At 44.4% G+C, this 23,685-nt stretch overlaps 1 protein-coding gene across 2 annotated transcripts in view; it reads left to right on the top strand.

The window, feature by feature from the left end:
• Positions 1 to 2,989: 2,989 nt before the first annotated feature.
• The window catches only part of acaca (acetyl-CoA carboxylase alpha), a 320,877-nt gene continuing 300,181 nt past the window's right edge, over positions 2,990 to 23,685 (top strand). For both annotated transcript variants that reach the window (XM_068010389.1, XM_068010388.1), the window contains exons 1-2: positions 2,990 to 3,152; positions 4,569 to 4,847. In XM_068010389.1, coding sequence (XP_067866490.1) covers positions 4,615 to 4,847 — 233 coding nt within the window. In that variant the 5' untranslated portion in view covers positions 2,990 to 3,152; positions 4,569 to 4,614. The remainder of the gene's footprint in view (positions 3,153 to 4,568; positions 4,848 to 23,685) is intronic.

The following is a 23,685-nucleotide window of genomic DNA, read 5'->3' as shown; positions in this document are numbered from 1 at the left end:
CGGACTGCGACACCGACCACTCCCTGGTGTGCAGCAAGGTTATACTCAGACCAAAGAAGTTGCATCATTCCAAGCAGAAGGGCCACCTGCGCATCAATACGAGCAGAATTTCTCACCCACAGCTGTTACAAAAATTTCTAAATTCACTTGTAACAGCCCTTCAAAATACTCCCACAGGGGATGCTGAGACCAAGTGGGCCCACATCAGAGCCGCCATCTATGAGTCAGCTTTGACCACCTACGGCAAGTGCGAAGAGAAATGCAGACTGGTTTCAATCTCATAATGAAGAGCTGGAACCTGTCATAGCCGCTAAGCGCATTGCACTGTTGAACTACAAGAAAGCCCCCAGCGATTTAACATCCGCAACACTTAAAGCAGCCAGAAGCACTGCACAAAGAACAGCCAGGTGCTGCGCAAACGACTACTGGCAACACCTATGCAGTCATATTCAGCTGGCCTCAGACACCGGAAACATCAGGGGAATGTATGATGGCATTAAGAGAGCTCTTGGGCCAACCATCAAGAAGGTAGCCCCCCTCAAATCTAAATCAGGGGACATAATCACTGACCAACGCAAACAAATGGACCGCTGGGTTGAGCACTACCTAGAACAGTACTCCAGGGAGAATGTTGTCACTGAGACTGCCCTCAATGCAGCCCAGCCTCTACCAGTCATGGATGAGCTGGACATACAGCCAACCAAATCGGAACTCAGTGATGCCATTGATTCTCTAGCCAGCGGAAAAGCCCCTGGGAAGGACAGCATTACCCCAGAAATAATCAAGAGTGCCAAGCCTGCTATATCCTCAGCACTACATGAACTGCTATGTCTGTGCTGGGACGAGGGAGCAGTACCCCAGGACATGCGCGATACCAATATCATCACCCTCTATAAAAACAAAGGTGACCGCGGTGACTGCAACAACTACCGTGGAATCTCCCTGCTCAGCATAGCGGGGAAAGTCTTTGCTCGAGTCGCTCTAAACAGGCTCCAGAAGCTGGCCGAGCGCGTCTACCCTGAGGCACAGTGTGGCTTTCGTGCAGAGAGATCGACTGTTGACATGCTGTTCTCCCTTCGTCAGATACAGGAGAAATGCCATGAACAACAGATGCCCCTCTACATTGCTTTCATTGATCTCACCAAAGCCTTTGACCTCATCAGCAGACGTGGTCTCTACAGACTACTAGAAAAGATTGGATGCCCACCAAAGCTACTAAGTATCATCACCTCATTCCATGACAGTATGAAAGGCACAATTCAACATGGTAGCTCCTCGTCAGAGCCCTTTCCTATGCTGAGTGGCGTGAAACAGGGCTGTGTTCTCGCACCCACACTTTTTGGGATTTTCTTCTCCCTGCTGCTTTCACATGCGTTCAAGTCCTCTGAAGAAGGAATTTTCCTCCACACAAGATCAGGGGGCAGGTTGTTCAACCTTGCCCATCTAAGAGCGAAGTCCAAAGTACGGAAAGTCCTCATCAGGGAACTCCTCTTTGCTGACGATGCTGCTTTAACATCTCACACTGAAGAGTGCCTGCAGAGTCTCATCGACAGGTTTGCGGCTGCCTGCAATGAATTTGGCCTAACCATCAGCCTCAAGAAAATGAACATCATGGGACAGGACGTCAGAAATGCTCCATCCATCAATACTGGCGACCACGTTCTGGAAGTGGTTCAAGAGTTCACCTACCTAGGCTCAACTATCACCAGTAACCTGTCTCTAGATGCAGAAATCAACAAGCGCATGGGAAAGGTTTCCACTGCTATGTCCAGACTGGCCAAGAGAGTGTGGGAAAATGGCGCACTGACACGGAACACAAAAGTCCGAGTGTATCAGGCCTGTGTCCTCAGTACCTTGCTCTATGGCAGCGAGGCCTGAACAACGTATGTCAGCCAAGAGCGAAGTCTTAATTCATTCCATCTTCGCTGCCTCCGGAGAATACTTGGCATCTGGTGGCGGGACCGTATCTCCAACACAGAAGTCCTTGAGGCGGCCAACATCCCCAGCTTATACACACTACTGAGTCAGCGGCGCTTGAGATGGCTTGGTCATGTGAGCCGCATGGAAGATGGCAGGATCCCCAAAGACACATTGTATAGCGAGCTCGCCACTGGTATCAGACCCACCGGCCGTCCATGTCTCCGCTTTAAAGACGTCTGCAAACGCGACACGAAATCCTGTGACATTGATCACAAGTCGTGGCAGTCAGTTGCCAGCGTTCGCCAGAGCTGGCGGGCAGCCATAAAGATGGGGCTAAAGTGTGGCGAGTCGAAGAGACTTAGTAGTTGGCAGGAAAAAAGACAGAGGCGCAAGGGGAGAGCCAAGTGTGCAACAGCCCCGACAAACAAATTTTTCTGCAGCACCTGTGGAAGAGCCTGTCACTCTAGAATTGGCCTTTATAGCCACTCCAGGCACTGCTTCACAAACCACTGACCACCTCCAGGCGTGTATTCATTGTCTCTCGAGATAAGGAGGCCAAAGAAGAAGGGGACACTCATTTAAAACTGAGATGTAAAGGAATTTCTTCTCTCAGAGGGTAGTGAATGTCTGGAATTCTCTACCCCAGAAAGTTGTGGAGACTAGATCACTGAAAGTATTTAAGGAGGAGGTAGATAGATTTTTGAAATGTCGGGGAGTTGAGGGCTAAGAGGAGCTGGCACAAAAGAGGTCTGGGGCAGATCAGCCATGAACTTAGTGAATGGCGGGGCAGGCCTGAGGGGCGGAATGGCCTACTCCTGCTCCTATTTCTTATGTTCGTATTCCTCCCCTCCCTCTGTGGCTTCCACTCTGGGCTCATTCCCACCCCGCTGCCGATGGTTCGATTGTGACGCGCCGCCATCTGCACCCGGCTCGCTCCCTATTGGTCGCGCCCCTCCGCGCGGCTTCCGGATGGAACCTGCTTGTAGCCAATCGGACGGCGGCGGCCGCGGCGAATGGGAGGGTGGTGGGGGTCAGGGGTGAATGACCGGTAGTAACCTCCAATCACGCCACTGGGTGATGCCGCTGTCACCGGAGGAGACGGGGAGCCACCGCGAGACACTGACCCTCCCCCCCATCCTCAGCATCCGGAGAGCTCGAGCGGCGCAGGGCCTCGCCGGGAAGTTTGTGCCAAAAATCAAAACAATATAAATCCTCACTGGATCCTCGGCGGGGTGAGTAGCCGGTGTGGCTCCCCCATCTCTTGCCTGCAGCTTCCCAAGCGCGTTTAACTTATTCACGTTTAGCCGGTGCAGAGAATAACTCAGGCAATTTAAAGGGAGTGGGGCAGACCGACTGGGCTGGATCGGGGTGTGGGCTGATTGCGATATGTGCGATGGAGGGCTGTAGGTGTGCGATGGAGGTGGTGTTTCTTTTTGTCTGCATCATTAAAATGGATCCGATTCAGCTCCGAGGGGCCCAGGAGGTGGATGAGGCTCCAGACTCAATCGGGTACAGGGTGAGAGGGCTGGGCCTGAGGACAGCCAGCTTCCTGGTCCTGGAGCTGGGCAGCTGAACTTACACGTTGGTTTAAATTCCCCCCCACCCTTTTGGTGTACTAGTGTCAAACACACTCGGATCTAACCTAAGGTCCCAATCTCTCTGCTCAGAGGCGAGGGTGATTTCTTGTTGCATGTTGCATAGAAAATGAATCTCCTACCAAGACACGTGGTACCTTTTGCAACTAGTGTTGATTTCTCAACGTGTTACCTGCTTCTGGCACAGACAGAATGGGTGAGGTGAGGTGTGGCTGCAGCTCACCAGGGTAGTTGTTACATTAGTTTTTTTTAATCAAATAAGCTGCTTACTGTTTCACAAAATGCTACTGGATGGTTAGTCAATTTTGTGGGATTATATGTGCAAAGATACACAGAGCAGGAAGAACCTTAGTCTGTACTGTTATTTGATCTGAGACAGGGTAGTAATGAGAAAATCCCAAATAACCAACTAGTCTGGCTACTTTAGTTCCCACCTCTTTGATTGCTATATTGTTTAAATCCCTTCGTGGCTTGTCCTCCCTGTCAGTATAACTTCCCCAAATTCTGCAGCCTCCTTGCCCGCCACCATCCTATCCCCAAACTGTTCTTTTGACACTAATTCCCCTCCCTTCACCCCCACCTTTGGTGGGTGTGCCTCTGGCTGTCTGTGTCCTATACTCTGCAATTTCCTCCCCAAACCCCTCAGCGTTTCCACCTCTTTTTCTTGATTTAAAATTTCCCCCACCTCTTTCAGAATTCTTTTTGTTTGTCCTTCCGATCTCCTTTAGCTCAGTGTCTGTTTTTGTTTGTCTCAGCCTCTGTGAAGCACCTAGGCATTTTTTCTGTATTAAGGACGCTATAAAAATCCAGGTCTTTGTTGTTATAGCAAAAGATCCAAACCTGATTAGTTCAAGTTACGGAATTGCACACATTGTACATTCTAGCATTTCTGAGTTGCAAAAGAAGGGCGGGCAACAGAAAGATAGGACCTTGGCCAAAGAGTCTTGCACAAGTCTGATTTTGCAATAAATAGACCGTCACTGTCATTCTTTTGGGTTGTCTGAAGTTTTAGTTCACTTGGTGACTGTAAGTTTTTTTATCCTTCTGTTTCAGCTCTAGTTAGTTTTGCTGCAGTGCTGATTGTCTGTCCGGAACAACAATGTCGGATCCAGATCCAGCAGCCAAGCCTCCTGAGCTGGAGCCAGTCTGCCAGCACTCCACATTCATCATTGGTTCTGTGTCCGAGGACAACTCTGAGGATGAGATTGGAATGAACAGCAGCAAATCAGATATTTTGGAAGACAAAGAGAGATCGTTATCGCCCTCATCTGTAAACTCCGACAGCTTGTCTGACCTGGGTCTAAACCATGATGGTATTCCTGTACAGATGAGGTAATGTTAGATTGAATGTTCCTCTTGCTATTTGTGTAATATTCCTTGCTTCATTTTGATCTTATGGCATGGTCTCCTGTCACTGTGCCTTACCTCTGTTAATAGTCAGTTAATCAAGGTTTTGGGACAGCTCCCAGTGTATTTTAAAAGCAAAATACTGCGGATGCTGGAAATCTGAAATAAAAACAAGAAATGCTGGAACCACTCAGCAGGTCTGGCAGCATCTGTGGAAAGAGAAGCAGAGTTAACGTTTCGGGTTCCAAAGAAGGGTCACTGACCCGAAACGTTAACTCTGCTTCTCTTTCCACAGATGCTGCCAGACCTGCTGAGTGGTTCCAGCATTTCTTGTTTTTATCCCAGTGTATTTTCCTCTCTGTATTAGATAAGGAACCAGCAATGCTTCTACCCATTGAGCATCGGGGGAACTCTTGAATAATGCAGTTTTGCTTAGCATCTCTTTTTCATTCTAATCTACTACAATCTGTCAAAAATGTATTGTTTCTATAATTTCTCCTTGATAGCTTTCTTTCCTCTCCCTCTCTCTTGAAAGACATTGATTCCTTGTCAGTATACCATCCCAGTAGGCATTATTCATGCAACACTGTATATCACAGCAGAGTTTTGGATGAGCTGGTTTGTCTGTTCCCACCGGATTTCAGGAATTTGCTCTGATATTCCACTTTACCTGATTGAAGTTGCTGGAAGGTCACACCTCCTGTCCCTGGTTTGTGCTGAGTAAAATTTCAGACAGGAATCTAAGAGTAAATCAACAGATAAGGCTAGAGGTTACAAAAATAATGAAAGGACAAAACTAAATACATGGTTTTGTGAAGGGGAGGTCGTATCTTACTAATTTGATTGAGTTTTTTGAGGAAGTGACGAAGATGATTGATGGAGGAAGGGCAGTGGATGTTATCTATATGGACTTCAGTAAAGCCTTTGACAAGGTCCCTCATGACAGACTGGTACAAAAGGTGAAGTCAGATGGGATCAGAAGTGAGCTGGCAAGATGGATACAGAACTGGCTCGGTCATAGAAGACAGAGGGTATCAGTGGAAGGGTGTTTTTCTGAATGGAGGGATGTGACTAGTGGTGTTCCACAGGGATCAGTGCTGGGACCTTTGCTGTTTGTAGTATATATAATTGATTTGGAGGAAAATGTAGCTGGTCTGATTAGTAAGTTTGCAGACGACACAAAGGTTGGTGGAGTTGCGGATAATGATGAGGATTGTCAGAGGATACAGCAGGATATACATCGGTTGGAGACTTGGGCGGAGAAATGGCAGATGGAGTTTAATCTGGAGAAATGTGAGGTAATGCATTTTGGAAGGTCTAATGCAGGTGGGAGAGATACAGTAAATGGCAGAACCCTTAGGAGTATTGACAGGCAGAGAGATCTGGGCGTACAGGTCCACAGGTCACTGAAAGTGGCAATGCAGGTGGATAAGGTAGTCAAGAAGGCATACGGCATGCTTGCCTTCATCGGTCGGGGCATAGAGTATAAAAATTGGCAAGTCGTGTTGCAGCTGTACAGAACCTTAGTTAGGCCACACTTAGAATATTGCGTGCAATTCTGGTCGCCACACTACCAGAAGGACGTGGAGGCTTTGGAGAGGGTACAGAAGAGGTTTACCAGGATGTTGCCTGGTCTGGAGGGCATTAGCTATGAGGAGAGGTTGGAAAAACTCGGATTGTTTTCACTGGAACGACGGAGGTGGAGGGGCGACATGATAGAGGTTTACAAAGTTATGAGCGGCATGGACAAAGTGGATAGTCAGAAGCTTTTTCCCAGGGTGGAAGAGTCAGTTACTAGGGGACGTAGGTTTAAGGTGCGAGGGGCAAAGTTTAGAGGGGATGTGCGAGGCAAGTTCTTTAAACAGAGGGTGGTGAGTGCCTGGAAGTTGCTGCCGGGGGAGGTGGTGGAAGCAGATACGATGGCGACGTTTAAGAGGCATCTTGACAAATACATGAATAGGATGGGAATAGAGGGATACGGGCACCGGAAGTGCAGAAGGTTTTAGTTTAGGCAGGCATCAAGATTGGCGCAGGCTTGGTGGGCCGAATGGCCTGTTCCTGTGCTGTACTGTTCTTTGTTCTTGTTCTAAAGGCATGTAGCCTTTATGCATGAATGCATGTAGCATTCGAAACAAAACAGATGAACTGAGCGTAAATAGAAATAAATAAGTACGATCTGATAGCAATTACAGAGGCATGGCTGCAGGACAACATCGATTAGGACCTGAATATTGAAGGGTATGTCGCATTTAGGAAGGACAGGAAGCTCGGAAAAACGTGGAGGGGTAGCTCTTTTTGATTAATGATGGTATTAGCGCAATAGAGAAGGATGGCCTAAGTTCAGGAAACCAGGATGTAGAAGCAGTTTGGGTAGAGATGAGAAATCATAAAGGCAAGAAGTCACTTGTGGGAGTGGTGTACAGGCCACCTAACATTAACCACACTGTAGGACTGGATATAAAGGAAGAAATAATGGCAGCTTGTCAGAAAGATGCAGTGACAATTATAGGGGATTTTAATCTACACATAGACTGGAAAAATCAGATGGGCAGAGGTAGCCTAGATGAGGAGTACATGGAATGTTTTCGGGATAATTTCTTGGAATAATACGTTCTGGAGCCAACCAGAGAGCAGGCTATACTGGACCTGGTATTGTGCAACGAGATAGGATTAATTAATGACCTCGTAGTTAAGGCGCCCTTAGGTAGCAGTGATCATAATATGTATGAATTTTACATTCAGTTTGAGGGAGGGAAGAGTGGGTCCAAGATGAGTATTTTAAACTTGAGTAAGGGCAATCATGAGGGCATGAAAGCAGAGCTAGCTAAAATGAACTGGCAAATGAATTTAAGGGATAGGTCAATAGAGATGCAGTGGCAGACATTTAAGGGGATATTTCAGAATACACAGAATAGATACATTTCAATGAGAGAGAAAAATTCCAAGGGTGGGACCCGCCATCCGTGGTTAAATAAAACAGATAAAGATAGTATCAAACTTAAAGAAAAAGCCTATAATTGTGCAAAGATGGGAGGCAGGTCAGAAGATTGGACAGAATATAAAAAACAGCAAAGAATGACTAAAAGATTGATAAGGAAGGTAAAATTAGAGTATGAGAGAAAGCTAGCTAGAAATTTAAAGACAGATAGTAAGAGTTTCTATGCATATATTAAAAAGAAAAGAGTTAACAAAGTGAGCATTGGTCCTATAGAAAGTGAGTCTGGGGAATTAATAATGGATAATAAGGAGATGGCAGATGAATTGAACAGATATTTTGCATCAGTCTTCACTATTGAGGGTACAAGTAACATCCCAGTATTAACTGCAAGTCAGGAAATGGAAACGAGGGAGGAACTCAAGAAAATTTCAATCACCAGCGAAGTGGTACTGAACAAATTGTTGGAGCTGCGGGCTGACAAGTCCCCGGGTCCTGATGGACTTCATCCTAGGGTTCTAAAAGAAGTGGGTAAGGAGATAGTTGATGCGTTAGTTTTACTTTTCCAAAATTCCCTAGATTTGGCGAAGGTTCCGTTAGATGGGAAAATAGCGAATGTAACTCCTTCATTCATAAAGGGAGGGAGACAGAAAGCAGGAAACTACAGGCCAGTTAGCTTTACATCTGTCTTCGGGAAAACGCGAGAAGCTATTATTAAAGACATTCTAGCAGGGCATTTAGAAAAATTCAAGGTAATCGGGCAGAGTCAACATGGTTTTGTGAAAGGGAAATCATGCTTAACCAATTTATTGCAGTTCTTTGAGGGAGTTACATGTACTGTGGATAAAGAGGAACAGGTGGATGTACTGTACTTAGATTTCAAGAAGGCATTTGATAAGGTGCCGCATAAAAGGTTATTGCAGAAAATAAAAGGTCATGGTGTAGGGGGTAACATATTGGCATAGATAGAAGATTGGCTAGCTAACAGGAAACAATAGGCATAAATGGGTCATTTTCTGGTTGGCAAGATGTAACGAGTGGTGTGCCACAGGGATCTGTGCGGGGGCTTCAACTTTTTACAATTTATATAAATTACTTGGATGAAGAGACTGAAGGTATGGTTGCTAAATTTTCTGATGACACAAAGATAGGTTGGAAAGTAACTTATGAAGAGGACATTAGGGGGGCTACAAAGGGATATAGATAGGTTGAGTGAGTGGGCAAAGACCTGGCAAATTGAGTATAATGTGGGAAAATGTGAAACTATCCACTTTGGTAGGAAGTATAAAAAAGAAGCATAGATTGCAGAGGTCTGAGATGCAGAGGGATCTGGGTGTCCTAGTGCATAAATCGCAAAAGGTTAGTATGCAGGTACAGCACGTAATTAGGAAAGCTAATAGAATGTTATCGTTTATCGTGAGGGTAATTGAATACAAAAGTAGGGAGCTTGTGCTTCAGCTATACAGGGCATTGGTGAGACCACATCTGGAGTCCTGTTTATATTACTGGTCTCCTTATTTAAGGAAGGTTGTAAATGCGTTGGAGGCAGTACAGAGAAGGTTTACTAAACTAATACCTGGAATGGGCGGGCTGTCTTATGAGCAAAGATTGGACAGGCTAGGCTTGTATCCACTGGAATGTAGAAGAGTAAGAGGTGACTTAATTGAAACATATAAGATCCTGAGGGGCATTGACAGTGTGGATGTGGAAAGGATGTTTTCCCCTGTTGGGAGAATCTCCAACTAGGGGTCACTGTTTAAAAATAAGGGGTCGCCCATTTAAGACCGAGATGAGGAGAAATCTTTTCTCTGAGGGTCATGAGTCTTTGGAATTCTCTTCCTCAAAAGGCGGTGGAAGCAGAGTCTTTGAATATTTTTCAGGCTGAGGTAGATAGATTCTTGATAAGTACAGGGGTGAAAGGTTATCGGGGGTAGGTGGAAATGTGGAGTAATCAGTTCAGCCATGAACTTATTGAATGGGGGAGCAGGGCTGAGTGGCCAACTCCTGCTCCTAATTCGTATGTTCAGCCAGGGTGGTGGTGCAAACTTAACATTTGATCTGAGTGGCCTCAAGTTAGAGAAGGGGAGAATGGAATCAATTGGGTTCATTCTCCTTATTAAAATTTGTGAGCTTGTGCATGCATGTGTTGTTACGACATGACGCTCAAGACAAAGCCCCCAATCAAAATATATGATTTTGATTGTGGTGGGAGCAACACACTGTCAATTCAATCCCGTCACTTCACAGATCGCTTAACATATCACTTTAAACTTTCAAAATTAGGGAAAGTCACAGCCAAATTGAACCACTTATTAACCCCCGAATGAGGCGAACCAAACCAGGTGTCTTTAGATCAACAAATTAACTGTTTATTAGAAAAACTAAATTTGTAAACACTACTAAGATAAACACAACATTGAAAAAAAAAGTAAGAAAAATAGAGTCCTTGCAGATCTACACTTCCTGATGAATAGTCCTCTGATTAAAGTACACTCGCAATCTTCCAGGGTCCGATGAGGAAAGGAAAACCATCCAACATTCCAAGCTTCAAACTCCTATTTTTTCCAGCGATGACCACAGCAGATCAACAACTCGCAACTGCTTCCAAAAGAATCAATCTGGCTTTAGAATTTTGAGGGCTAAAAAATTGTCACAGTTTAAATTCTTCCTTCAGTTTAAATTAACGGAGATCTCTGTTCAGTTCATGCTGGCCCAGTTGTGTCTGTTAGAACAGTCTCTCTCAACAAAAAGCCAGTTTTAAAAGCCAATCACAACATTGTATATCCATCCTCAGGATCTGAATGGCTGTATCCAAGGCAACCAAGATGCACCTTCTGAAACTGGCTGGTTCTCCCTGTCGGTGTGGTTGTATCCAACGGCAACCAAAATGCACCTTTTCGGTAACTCCTGAGGCTTGCTTGTTCTTAAAGCAGTACTGATCCTTTGTTGTCTTAAAGACACACCACATATTCCACCCCCCCTCCCCCGCAAAAAAAAACAGCATCATGACAGTGTGCAGATGTAAAGTGAATCTTGGATGGGGCTCTGATTGATGCTGTCCAAGAGCCTGCTGACATTCATTTTCCATTCTGAATCTCCACTAAGTGAAGTGCCAGAGTCTACTGCCATTCTTGAATTGGTTTAAGTGTATCGCCAAGTTCAAGAGGATAGGAGGTAAATTGGTTGTGGGTGTGTGGCAGGGAGCAAAATTACTGGAAACATGAAGTTGATAGGAATAAATGGTAATGTTCTGTACTTAAACTCTCTGTAATTAAAGTTATACGTTGTGACATTTTACTGTGATCTCTGGGAAGGATCCAGGAGTTTTTGCAGTGACTTTTTAAAAAATCTTTGCATAAATTGCACTGTTATCCTTTACTGAGCTGTTCAGAGTGGGATAGTTAATAGCAGAGCAGCTAATTTCCTGCAGTGAAGTGTGTGCCAGATCCTAGACACAGAATGGGGGAAAAAAAATGCAAAATAAAATCTTGAGGGGCAAGATCAGCCTTTATCTCCTGATTTATCACACATGACTAATTATAGAATGATATAGCAAGGAAGAAAGCCATTTGGCCCATTGTGCCTGTGCTGGCTCTTTGGTAGAGTTATTCAATTAATCCCACTCCCTTGCTGTTCCCTCACAGCCCTGTAAAATTTTTCCCATCAAGTATTTATCCAATTCTCTTTTGAATATTACTCTTGAAGCTGTTTCCACCACCCTTTCAAGCAGTGCATTCCAGATCAGAGCAACTGTGTTTTAAAAAAAAAAAATTCCTTGTGTCGCCTCTGTTTCTTTTGTCAATCATCTTAAATCTGCTTCCTGGTTACTGATCCTCTGCCACTGGAAACAGTTTCTCCTTATTCGTTTTATCAAAACTATTCATGATTTTGAACATCTCCATATAATCTCCTCTTAACCTTCTTTCAGGTGAACAACCCAGTTTCTCCAGTCCCTCCACATAACTTAAGTGTCTCACCCCTGGTACCATTCTAGTAAATCTCTTCTGAACCCTCTCCAAGGTCTTGATATCTGCCCTAAAGTATGGTGACCAGAATTTTTAAAAAAACCTTTCATGCGATGCAGGTATCACTGGCAAGGCCAGCATTTCTTGTAAAGAAATGCACACAATACTCCAGTTGCGGCCTGACCAGTGTTTTATAAACTTCCTTGATTTTGTACTCTATTCCTGTATTAATAAAGCCAAGGATCCCATATGCTTCTTTAACTATCTTCTGAACTTGTCCTGCTACCTTTTGAGGATTTGTGTATATCCCCCAGGTTTCTCTGATCCTGCACTCTCTTTAAAATTGCGCCATTTATTTCATATTGCCTTTCTTCATTCTTCCTACCAGAATTTATCACTTCACACTTCTCTACGTTAAATTTCATCTGCCATGTTTCTACCCAATTTACTAATCTGCATCCTCCTGAAGTCTGTTCTCCATTGTTCTCTACATTTCCAAGCTTTGAAATTATGCCAAATATGTCCAAGTCCAGATCATTAATATATGTCAAAAAGAGCAGTGGTTCCAATACTGACCCCTGCGGAACTCCACTGAATACATTCCTCTAGTCTGGAAAAAAAAAACTGTTCAACATGACTGTCTGTGTTCTGTCCCTTAGCCAATTTTGTATCCATGCTGCCCTGTCCCTTTAATCCCTTCGGCTTTAATTTTGCTAATAAGTGTATTATGTAGTTCTTTGTTAAATGCTTTTTGAAAGTCCATATGCACAACATCAACTGCACTACCCTAATCAACCCTCTTCATTACTTCATCAAAGAACTCTGTGCCTTTAACAAATCTATGCTGACTTACATTTATTCGTCTACGCTTTTCCAAATGCCAATTCATTTTGTCCCAGGTTATTGTCTCTACACCACCCGATTTTTAGACTGACTGGCCTGTAGTTGCCGGGTTTATCTCTTTCCCCTTTTTTAAACAGGTGTAACATTTTCAATCCTTCTAGTTCTCTGGCACCACCTGCATATTCAAGGGGCATTGTAAGAGTATGGTCAGAGCTCCTGCAGTTTCCATCCTTAATTCCTTCAGTGACCTAGAATGCATCCCATCCCGACCGGGTGAGGACTCCCAACATTTAAGTACATCCTCTTCATTTATTTTTATCCTCTCTAATATCACAACTGTCTCCTTCATTCATGCAACATTGGCTGCATCCTGTTTTCTCGTGAAGACAAATGCACGGTACTCATTTAGTACCTCAGTCATGCCCTCTGCCTCCACAAGAAGATCTGCTTTTCCTAATTGTCCCCACCTTTCCTTTAACTACCCTTTCATTATTTGTGTTTATAAAATACTTTTGGGTACACTTTTATATTAGCCCCTAATCTATTCCCATATTGTCTCTTTGTCCCTCTTTCTGCTTTTTAATCTCCCTTGTACTTTTTATATCCAACAGAGGACATGGCTGAGGTACTAAATGATTGCTTAGCATCTGTCTTCACTCGAGATAAGGATCTTCTCTACCGTATTATGAACTTTCCAGTTGTCATAAGCATCCTTTTCCTGTTTCATTTCAATCGCTATATCTTTAGTTATCCATGGAACTCTAGCTTCGGATGACCTTCCTCTTACCCCCTCCTGGGAATGTGTCTACTCTGTACCCAAACCATCCCCTCTTTGAAGTGCTGCCATTGGACCTTTACTATTTTGCCTACCAGTTTTTTTTTGACTGCTGGAGGACTAGCTTCACTGAGTAGGAAAGAGACCTTTCCCAGGTGGATTGGAATCAAAAACTGGTAGGCAAAACAAGTTCACTTGACTGCACCAGGTTCTTCTCCAGAACTATTCTAAACTTGATATTATGATCACTGTTCCCCAAATGCTCTTGCAGTGAAACATGGTCCACTTGTCCCACCTCATTCCCCAGAACTAGATCCTTCCTCGTTAGGCTGGAAACAGACTGATCAGCAAAGTTCTCTTGTACACGTTTTAGGAATTTCTCCCTCTTTTTGCCCTTTACACTATTATCCCATTTGTATATCAGTATAATGGAAGTCCCCCATTATCACTTCTGTATATCTTGCATCTTCTGTAATTTGTCTGTAAATCTGCTTCTCAATCTCCTTTCCACTATTGACCTAATAAAGTAATTAGCAACACTTTTCCTCAATCGAATCAATAAATTTGATATGCTGCAATTATATGACCTGCCTCTGGCTAACCAGTTGTGTAACATGCAATCATTGATTCTGACATGAGTTTGCTTTTAAACAGTGCTCAACAGGTTACTTCAGTTCAGGCCTAATCTTTGCTTCAGACTTTGTGCTTTGAATTGTGATGTAATGTCTGATCATCCGATCTGTCTCACAAGGCTCGAAAAAGCCCTGGATGTTTGCTGAACTGGGTGATGTAACTGAAGACTGTCCCCTGCTGTAATCTCTGAACTGCTTCATTTGAAAAGAGGACTTGACTTGAACCTCTACAATTCTACAAGCTATCTTTGGAAGGGACCATGCAGGCTTCAGTCTGTTTCATTTTTTTGACAACTTCTTTTGCTCACTTGCCCCCCACCTCTTGTAAATCAATCAGAGGTGTTGGTCCCCTTCTCCAGTACCTTGCCCTAGTACTCCTCGTCAAGACTTACATAGAAATAATGAGTGTCGGCATGTTTTCCAAGGGGTTGATAGCTGAGTCCAATTATGTTAACAGTTCCAGCATAAGTTTCTGCATACTGATCAGGAGTGAAAACCTGGAAGGACTTTTTTGGGCTCCATCCTAGTTGGGGGAACTAGTTCCTAGTCCCTGCCACAGTACCAAAACAGCTCCTATCAAAGTCACCAATGATATCTTGTGTGACTGTGACAAAGGTGAACTCTCTCTCCGCGTCCTTCTTGACCTGTCTGGAGCCTTTGACGTAGTTGATCACACCATCCTCCTTCAATGCCTCTCCACTGTCGTCTGACTGGGTGGGAGTGCACTTACCTACTCTTAGCTATCTAATCATAGCCAGAGAATTACCTACAATGGATTCTCTTCCTGCTCCATTATCTCTGCTGTCCCCCAATGATTCATCCTTGACCTCTTATTTCTCATCTACATGCTGCCCTCAGTGACACCATCCAAAATCACAGCGTCAGTTTCCATGTATACGCTGACACCCAGCTCTACCTCACCACTACCTCTCTTGACCTGTCTCTAAATTGTCAGACTGCTTTTCTGGATGAGCACTAACTTCAACTAAATATTGGGAAGACCAAACCTGTTGTCTTTGGTTTCTGCAACAAACAATGTTCCCTAGATACTGACTTCATCCCTCAACCTGGCAACTGTCTGAGGCTGAACCAAACTGTTTGCAACCTTGTTGCCCTATTTGGCTCCAAAATGAGCTTCCGACCGCATATTCGCACCATCACTAAGATTGTCTATTTCCACCTCCATGACATTGTGCGACTCCATCCCTCCCTCAGCTCATCTGCTGAAACCTTCATCCATGCCTTTGTTACCTCAAGAATTGATTATTCCAATGTACTCCTAGCTGGCCTCCCATGTTTAGCCTCATTTAAAGGTCATCCAAAGCCCTGCTGCCTGTGTCCTAACTTGGATCCCTCCAGCAGCTTTCCACACAGCACATTCAAAATCTCCAGCAAGCTGCTATGAGAGATGCAGAATGCAGACCAAAAACATCTTCAAGTCAAAAAAAAATTGAAAGGCTAGTTTTTCTAGATAGCTCCATTATCTACCAGCTAGTTATCGATTGGTTTTGGTGAAGGCTCTCTCTCCAGCTGGGGAAGGACTGTACCATTGAAGTTGGTTTGGAGAAAATAAGAAAATCCTTCTTTTAAAAAAAAAAATGCTATACAAACAGTGGCGCAGTGGTTAGCACCGCAGCCTCACAGCTGCAGCGACCCGAGTTCAATTCTGGGTACTACCTGTGTGGAGTTTGCAAGTTCTCCTTGTGTCTGCGTGGGTTTTCTCCGGGTGCTCCGGTTTCCTCCCACAAGCCAAAAGACTTGCAGGTTGGTAGGTAAATTGGCCATTATAAATTGCCCCTAGTATAGGTAGGTGGTAGGGAAATATAGGAACAGGTGGGGATGTGGTAGGAATATGGGATCAGTGTAGGATTAGTATAAATGGGTGGTTGATAGTCGGCACAGACTCGGTGGGCCGAAGGGCCTGTTACAGTGCTGTATCTCTAAACTAAACTAAACTCTCCTCAGACTATGTCCCTATTCCAGCCCAGCTGAGCTTAGCCTATTTAGCAGAGTCCATGGAATGAACCTAATACTTCCCTGATCAGTGTGGCTGAGCTGTTCAGACACTGAATCCATGGGGAGTGAGTATCCAGCTTTAATAAGTTGTAGTTAAGTAGGTCCTACATTTGCTATTATACAAAGGACCTAACTGACCATAGATGGCCTTGAAGCTGCAGAAACTCATGGTGGGTAGTTGCAGATAGTCTGAAAGTCACACTGGGCCAATAACAGAGCCTGCGTGCTGTCGCCCTGTGGTACAGAGAACATTGAACGTTGGTGTTATTCCACTATGCATTTCCTTCCTTCAGACATCAGTTATTTGCAGTCACTTTCTAGACATTGTAGGCAGGACAAGTGACTTGTTGCAGCACAAAAATTGTTCTCAGCCAGGTGACTTTGGTGCCAGCATCTTCACTTCCTCAGGCACTTTTTAAAGAAAATTGGGGTACTGAGGAAGCAAACCGTGCTATGTGCAGTGAGTGTAGAGATTTATTGCATTTGTATTATACTGTGCCAATTTGCCTCATTTTATAAGATAGAAACAGTGCACGTACAATTTTAAAATGTACCCTAGAAATTTAGTTTTAAAAAAGGAACGTGTGCGTGCATCTGTCTGTCCCATAAACAGCAATGAAATAAGCGATTAATATTGGTCAAGAGCTAAATGTTGCCCAGGTTACCTGGAGAAATTACCTGCTCCTCTTTGAATTGTGCTAAGCCATCTTTTACGCCCCCCCCCCCCGAGGGGCCAGATGGACCTCGGTTCATTGTCTTATCCGATAGACAGTACATCTGACGGTACTACCTCAGTACTGCACTGAAATGGCAGCCTAGGTTATGTGCTCAGGTTTGTGGAGTATTGCTTGAACTTCTATAACTGAGCCAAGGTTGATATTTATGGAGGCTGTTAATGGGATACAGTATAACGCAGATAGGAGCTTTGGCAATTCAAATTTACATTAGAAATGTAAAGAGATACAGCAGCTGGTAGCTACAGATGAGTTACACAAACGTCTGCTCAGTGTAACTTCCAAAAAGCCTTGAACCTGCTTGTTGCCATTGGCATTGGATGATGTCTGTCCTGGTGAAATACACTGTTTGTCTCCCTGGAGCGCTATTGCTTTCTGTCACCTGAGCAGATTATCTTCCAGTGAAATTCCCTCTTCCGATCTGATCGTATGAGAAGCGGGCACGTGGCTGGACTGGTGATAATTTTGGACCCAAGTTAAAGTTGCAACATTTGAGGGAGGTACAGAAATGAAGGTTTAAAAAAAACCCTCTATATCATAAATAAAAAGCTGTTGGGAATAGGTATGTGGAGCAGGAGCTCATTTGATTCATTGGGCCTCCTCTGCCATTTTGTTAGCCATGGCAACTCTTTATCTTTTTAAATCCAAGTCTCTACCCTTTATCCATATCCCTTAATATCCCTATTTTCCAAGTAAGTACCATCTCCCTTTATAAATAATGTGAATTAGTGTTGCATTTGTGACCCGGGGCTGTGCATTCCATATGCTCTCAATCCACCACAAGAAATATTTTATCTGGGTTATATTTTTGCTAATTTAGGTCAAATTTAAGATTCTTCCCCCTTGTTCTGGATTTCCACAGAGGAATAATCCATTTCACACTGGCCCCCAACGCACAAGAGTTACTTCCTTTCTACACAGTTTGACCACTATTTTAAACACCTCAGCCAGATCACCCCACAACCTCCATCTCCATAGGGAATGTTCCCAAGTTTATCTAGTCTCAAGATGGCAAAATCCTTTCCTTCCCATATCACCCTGGTGAATCTTTTGGCTTTCTCTAATACCCGTACGTCCTTTCTATAGTGGGGTGCAAAAAACTGCATAGTACATGTTGCTTTTATATTTGTTACCACTTTCGTTAAGCTTGTGGCGTTGTTAGTGATGAGTGAACTGTTTTATAAGGAAAGGAACATTACATCATGTCACATGAGGAGGCAGTGGTGTAGTGGTAATGCCACTGGACTAGTAATCCAGATGCCTAGGCTAATGCTCCGGGGGCATGGGTTTGGATCCCACCACGGCAGATGGTGAAATTTGAATTCAATTAATAAATCTGGAATTAAAAGCTAGTCGAATGGTGACCATGAAACCATTGTCGATTGTTGTAAAACCCCATCTGGCTCACTAATGTCCTTTAGGGAAGGAAATCTACTATCCTTACGTGGTCTGGCCTACATGTGACTCCAGGCCCATAGCAATGTGGTTGGCTCTTAAAATGCCCTACTTAATCTGCTACAAAGTGCAAGAAAAGGAATGAAACCGGATGGACCACCCGGCATCAACCTGGGCACTGGAAATGACAACAGCAAATCCGGCCCTGTCCACCCTGCAAAGTCCTCCTTGCTAACATCTGGGGGTTTGTGCCAAAATTGGGAGAGCTATCCTATAGACTAATCAAGCAGCAGCCTACAGTCATGCTCATGGAATCATACCTTACAGACAATGTCTCTGACACCACCATCACTGGGTATGTCCTGTCCCACCGGCAGGGCAGACCTGCCAGACGTGGTGGCACAGCGGTATACAGTTGAGAGGGAGTTGCCTGGGAGTCCTGAAGAGTAACTCTGGACACCATGAAGTCTCATGGCATCAGGTTAAACATGGGCAAGGAAATCTCTTGCTGATTACCACCCACCACCCCCCCCCCCCCCCTTGGCTGATGAATCAGTGCTTCTGCAAGTTGAACACCAGCTGGAAGCAGCATAAGGGTAGCGTGGGCACAGAATGTGCTCTGGGTGGGTAGCACCACTACTGACCGAGCTGGCCAAGTCTTAAAATACATAGCTGCTAGACTGGGTCTGCAGCAAGTGGTGAGGGAACCAACAAGAGGGAAAAGCGTACTTGACCTCTTCCTCCTCAGTCTACCTGTCACAAATGCATAGTCCATGACTGTATTGGTAGGAGTGACCACCACACAGTCCTTGTGGTGACGATGTCCCGTTGTCACATTGAGGATGCCCTCCATCTTCTTGTGAGGCACTAGCACTGTGCTAAATGGGATAGATTTTGAACAGATCTAGCAGCTCAAAACGGGGCATCCATGAGGTGCTGGGGGCCATCAGCAGCAGCAGAATTGTATTCAACTGCAATCTGTAACCTCATGGCCCAGCATATCCACCACTCTACCATTACCATCAAGCTGGGGGACCAACCCTGGTTCAATGAAGAGTGCAGGAGGGCATACCAGGAGCAGCACCAGGCATATCTAAAATGAGGTGTCAGCCTGTTGAAGCTACTAAGCAGGACTACTTACATGCCAAACAGTGGAAGCAACATGCGATAGATAGGGCTAAGTGGTCCCACAGCCAACAGATCAGATCTAAGCTCTGCCGACCTGCCACATCCAGTCCTGAATGGTGGTGGACAATTAAACAACTAACTAGAGAAGGAGGCTCCACAAATATCCCCATCCTCAACAAAGGGGGAGCCCAGCACATCAGTGCAAAAGACAAGGCTGAAGCATTTGCATCTTTAGCCAGAAGTTCAGAGTGGATGATCCATTTTGCCGCCCTCCTCTTCAGCCAATCTGTTTCACTCCGTATAATATCCAGAAAAAGCTCAAGGCACTGGATACTGCAAAGAATATGGGCCCTGACAATATTCTGGCAACAGTACTGAAGACTTGTGCTCCAGAATTGGTTCCTAGCTAAGCTGTTCCAGTACAGCTACGACACTGGCATCTACCCGACAATGTGGAAAATTGCTCTAGTATGTCCTATACATAAAAAGCAGGGCAAATCCTACCCAGCCAATTACCGCCCTAACCATCTACACTTGATCATCAGCAAATTGATGGAAGGGGTCGTCAACAGAGTGTTATCAAGCGGCACTTGCTCAGCAGTAACCTGCTCACTGATACTCAGTTTGGGTTCCACCAGGGCCACTCTGCTCCTGACCCCATTGCAGCCTTTGTCCAAACTTGGACAAAGGTGCTGAACTCCAGAGGTGAGGTGAGAGTGACTGCCCTTGACATCAAGGCAGCATTTGACCGAGTATGGCATCAAGCAGCCCTAGCAAAACTGGAGTCGATGGAAATTGGGGAAAATTCTCTGCTGGTTGGAGTCATACCTAGCACAAAGGAAGATGGTTGTGGTTGTTCGAGGTCAGTCATCTCAGTCCCAGGTCATCACTGCAGGAGTTCCTCAGGGTAGTGTCCTAAGACTAACCATCTTCAGCTGCTTCATCAATGATCTTTCCTTCATCATAAGGTCAGAAGTGGGGATGATTGCACAATGTTCAACACCGTTCATGACCACTCATACTGAAGCAGCCCGTGTCCAGATGCAGCATGACCTGGACAACATCCAGGCTTGGGCTGATAAGTGGCAAGTAACATTTGTGCCACACAAGTGCCAGGCAATGACCATCTCCAACAAGAGAGAATCTAACCATCTCCCCTTGACATTCAATGACTTTACCATCACTGAATCCCCCACTATCAACATCCTCGGGGCTACTATTGACCCGAAACTGAAATGGACCAGCCACATAAATGCTGTGGCTACAAGAGCAAATCAGAGGCTGGGAATTCTGTGACAAGTAACTCAACTCCTGACTCTCCAATGCCTGACCAGCATCTACAAGGCATAAGTCAGGAGTGTGATGAAATACTCTCCACCTGCCTGGATGGGTGCAGCTCCAACAACACTCAAGAAGCTCGACACCATCCAGGACAAAGAAGCCACTTGATTGGCATCCCATCCACCACCTTCAACATTCACTCCCTCCACCACCGACTCAGTGGCAGCAGTATGTACCATCTACAAGATGCACTGCAGCGACGCATAAAGGCTCCTTTGACAGCATCTTCCAAACCAGCGACCTCTACCATCTAGAAGGACAAGAGCAGCAGATGCATGGGGACACCATCACCTGCAGGTTCCCCTCCAAGCCACGCCATACTGACTTGGAACTATATCGCCGTTCCTTCACTGTCATTGAGTCAAAATCCTGGAACTCCTGACCTAACAGCACTGTGGGTGTATCTGCACCCCAAGGACTGCAGCAGTTCAAGAAGGCAGCTCGCCACCACCTTCTCGTGGATACTTGGGGATGGGCAATAATAGTTGGCCTGGCCAGCAATGTCCACATCACATGAACGAATAAAAAAAAACACACTGCATTATTCTGGAACCATGTTTAAGCTGGTCGTAGCAGCCATAATTAAGCTTCAGAAAGCCTGATAATTAAATTCTGGGTTGTTCAGCACTGCAGGCTTCAGTTAAAAGTGGTTTCATACCTGTGAATCATTTTTGATTGTCCTATAGCAATGGAAGTGCTTGTTCCATTGATATGTTTATTTAAACAAAAAAGAGGAGGATGTCAACAGACCCAAATGGATGTTTCCTTTCAGCCAGAATAGCTCACCAGTGAGAGCAATCGGGTAATGTTTAAATGGTTCTTAACTGCCAGAAGAAGAAAAACATGACTTCAAAGCATTTCCCACATATAATAATTTAGAAGAAATTCTTTGTTGATTTTACTGAAATAATGTGAATGCAAAGGAATAAAATTATTGTCCTTCTTCTCTTTAGAGTTCCATTTTCGGTCAAATGAACTCCAGGGTCCAAACCAAAATGGATCCAACACTAGTATTGATGAGCTGCAATCTGTAGCTCTGTCTGTGCCACAGTGTCTGCTCAACAGTAAGCAAGGTGAAGTGAAACAGCTGTACCACAACCACGTTGACTTGAGGCAGAGGTTATATTTTGAGAAATTGTTGAACAGTACACAATCAGTTGAGAATCCTGGATTCTTGTTGGAGCCCTTGATTCAATGCTGTTTTTTTTTGGGAGGTTGGATTCAAATCATTTATTTTCCTTTGAGTTTGGTCTACATTTCTCTGGCAAAGTTTCTTTTGGTAGGTGGTGTAATACTATTGGTACAAATCGATGCAGTCAGCCTAGCAACTGAGCAGCATTATTATAGCTGCTGGAACTATCTGAACTAGAAGATCAGCCATGTTTTTGTTAATTGAAAAGAAATTAATTGAACAAGTTCTATAGGCATAGTATTTTAAATACTTTTATTTACACAAAGGGGGCACTGAATAACAAAGAACCTACTGAGTTATATATACTGGTTATATAATCTGTGTTTATGATCCACTCGAGTGTGTATGTTATTATTTGTGTTTAGTTATATGCAGTTGCAGCTCACTAACTGGCATTTCACTTGAGCACATATAAAGAGACACTGAACTGAAACTGGTGTTAAGTTAGGAGGTGTATGCTTGTAATGTTTCACTCTGTAAATAAATGTTAGACTGCGTAAAGATTGGCTCCAGTTCTATCCTTCACCAACTGGCTTTTGGGAGTATTGGGAAATGACGGGCTGGTTATCCTGGGTAATGTGTCACCTATTGATTTTGTGTTTCCACTGGTTGTATTGATTTTATTTAGTTTTAATATATTTTCCTTCGTTTTTATTCTTGATGATGTCCCCATACAAACCTCACTTGGCAAAATAGGCAGACAAGTAACTGCGCATCTCCAAACCTTTAGCCATTGCTAGCAGTGATTGAAGTGGTGGAATGAGCGTTCATCCTTTCAAGCCCCTCGTGGTATGGGAGTGTGCACGATGGCCCATTGCAGTTGCTAAATGTACGATTTCTATTCGTTGTCATGTGAAACATCAGTTATGCCCAAGGCAAACCTATGACTTGCTGCTAGGATATGTGTTGAACTGTGTGCGTTTTTGTATATTCTTTTGATATGCATGTGTTTGCTCTTAACCTGTCTATATATGTGAAAGAAAAGCGAAATACTGCAGATGCTGGAAATCTGAAATAAAAACAAGAAATGCTGGAAATACTCAGCAGCCTGGCAGCGTCTGTGGAAAGAGAAGCAGAGTTAACGTTTCAGGTCACTGACCCTTCTGACGAAGGGTAACACTGTCAGGTTTCTCTGCTTCTCTTTCCACAGATGCTGCCAGACCTGCTGAATATTTCCAGCATTTCTTGTGTCTATATATGTGTGCGCTTTTGTCTCTGTCTCTGTTTGTGTATGTGTGCATCTGTCTTTTCATCTGTGTGCCTTTCTAGATATCTCTGGCTTGGTGTGTATTCTTTCTTTCTGTCTCTGTACTGTGCTCTTTGTCTATCTCTTTCTCTAGTCTCACATTCTGTATTTCTTGCTTTCCCACATCTGCCTTTCCCTTTTTGTCAGTTGTTGTCCCTCCATGTCTTCCTCTATCTTTTTTGTTGTGTCTTTCTCTGTGTACCACTCTTTTCCTTTTTCTCTTTCTGTGTGTGTGTCTTTGCCCTCCCCTTTTTATTTGTTTTTCTTCTCCTTCCTTTCTCTCCCCCTCCCTCTATGTAGTGGCATGCCCCTCTGATGGCACAGCAGAGATCAGGAACTCCACTGGATGAGGAACCAAGGGCAGGAAACTGTGTTTTACCATCTTGAACCTTTTTTTACTTAATTTCCCATCTCGCCTGGTGATTAGTTGCTGGAGTACAAGTTTACTGAGCTGATTTTTCTCCAGTACCTCAGCAAGTGGCTGTCAATGGTCTGTGAACTTTCACCATAAGAGTATGCAGGCCGCAGCACAGCTGAGCTTGATCTTGCCCAATGTCCACATGAGGGAACTTCCAACAGGAGTCACTGGGGAAGGATTTGGATAGGGAACTGACTGACTTT

This window comes from Heterodontus francisci, chromosome 30, assembly GCF_036365525.1.
Source record: "Heterodontus francisci isolate sHetFra1 chromosome 30, sHetFra1.hap1, whole genome shotgun sequence".
NCBI lineage: Eukaryota > Metazoa > Chordata > Chondrichthyes > Heterodontiformes > Heterodontidae > Heterodontus > Heterodontus francisci.
The sequence above is the reverse complement of the archived record's forward strand: the minus strand, read 5'-3'. Positions and strand labels throughout refer to the sequence as shown.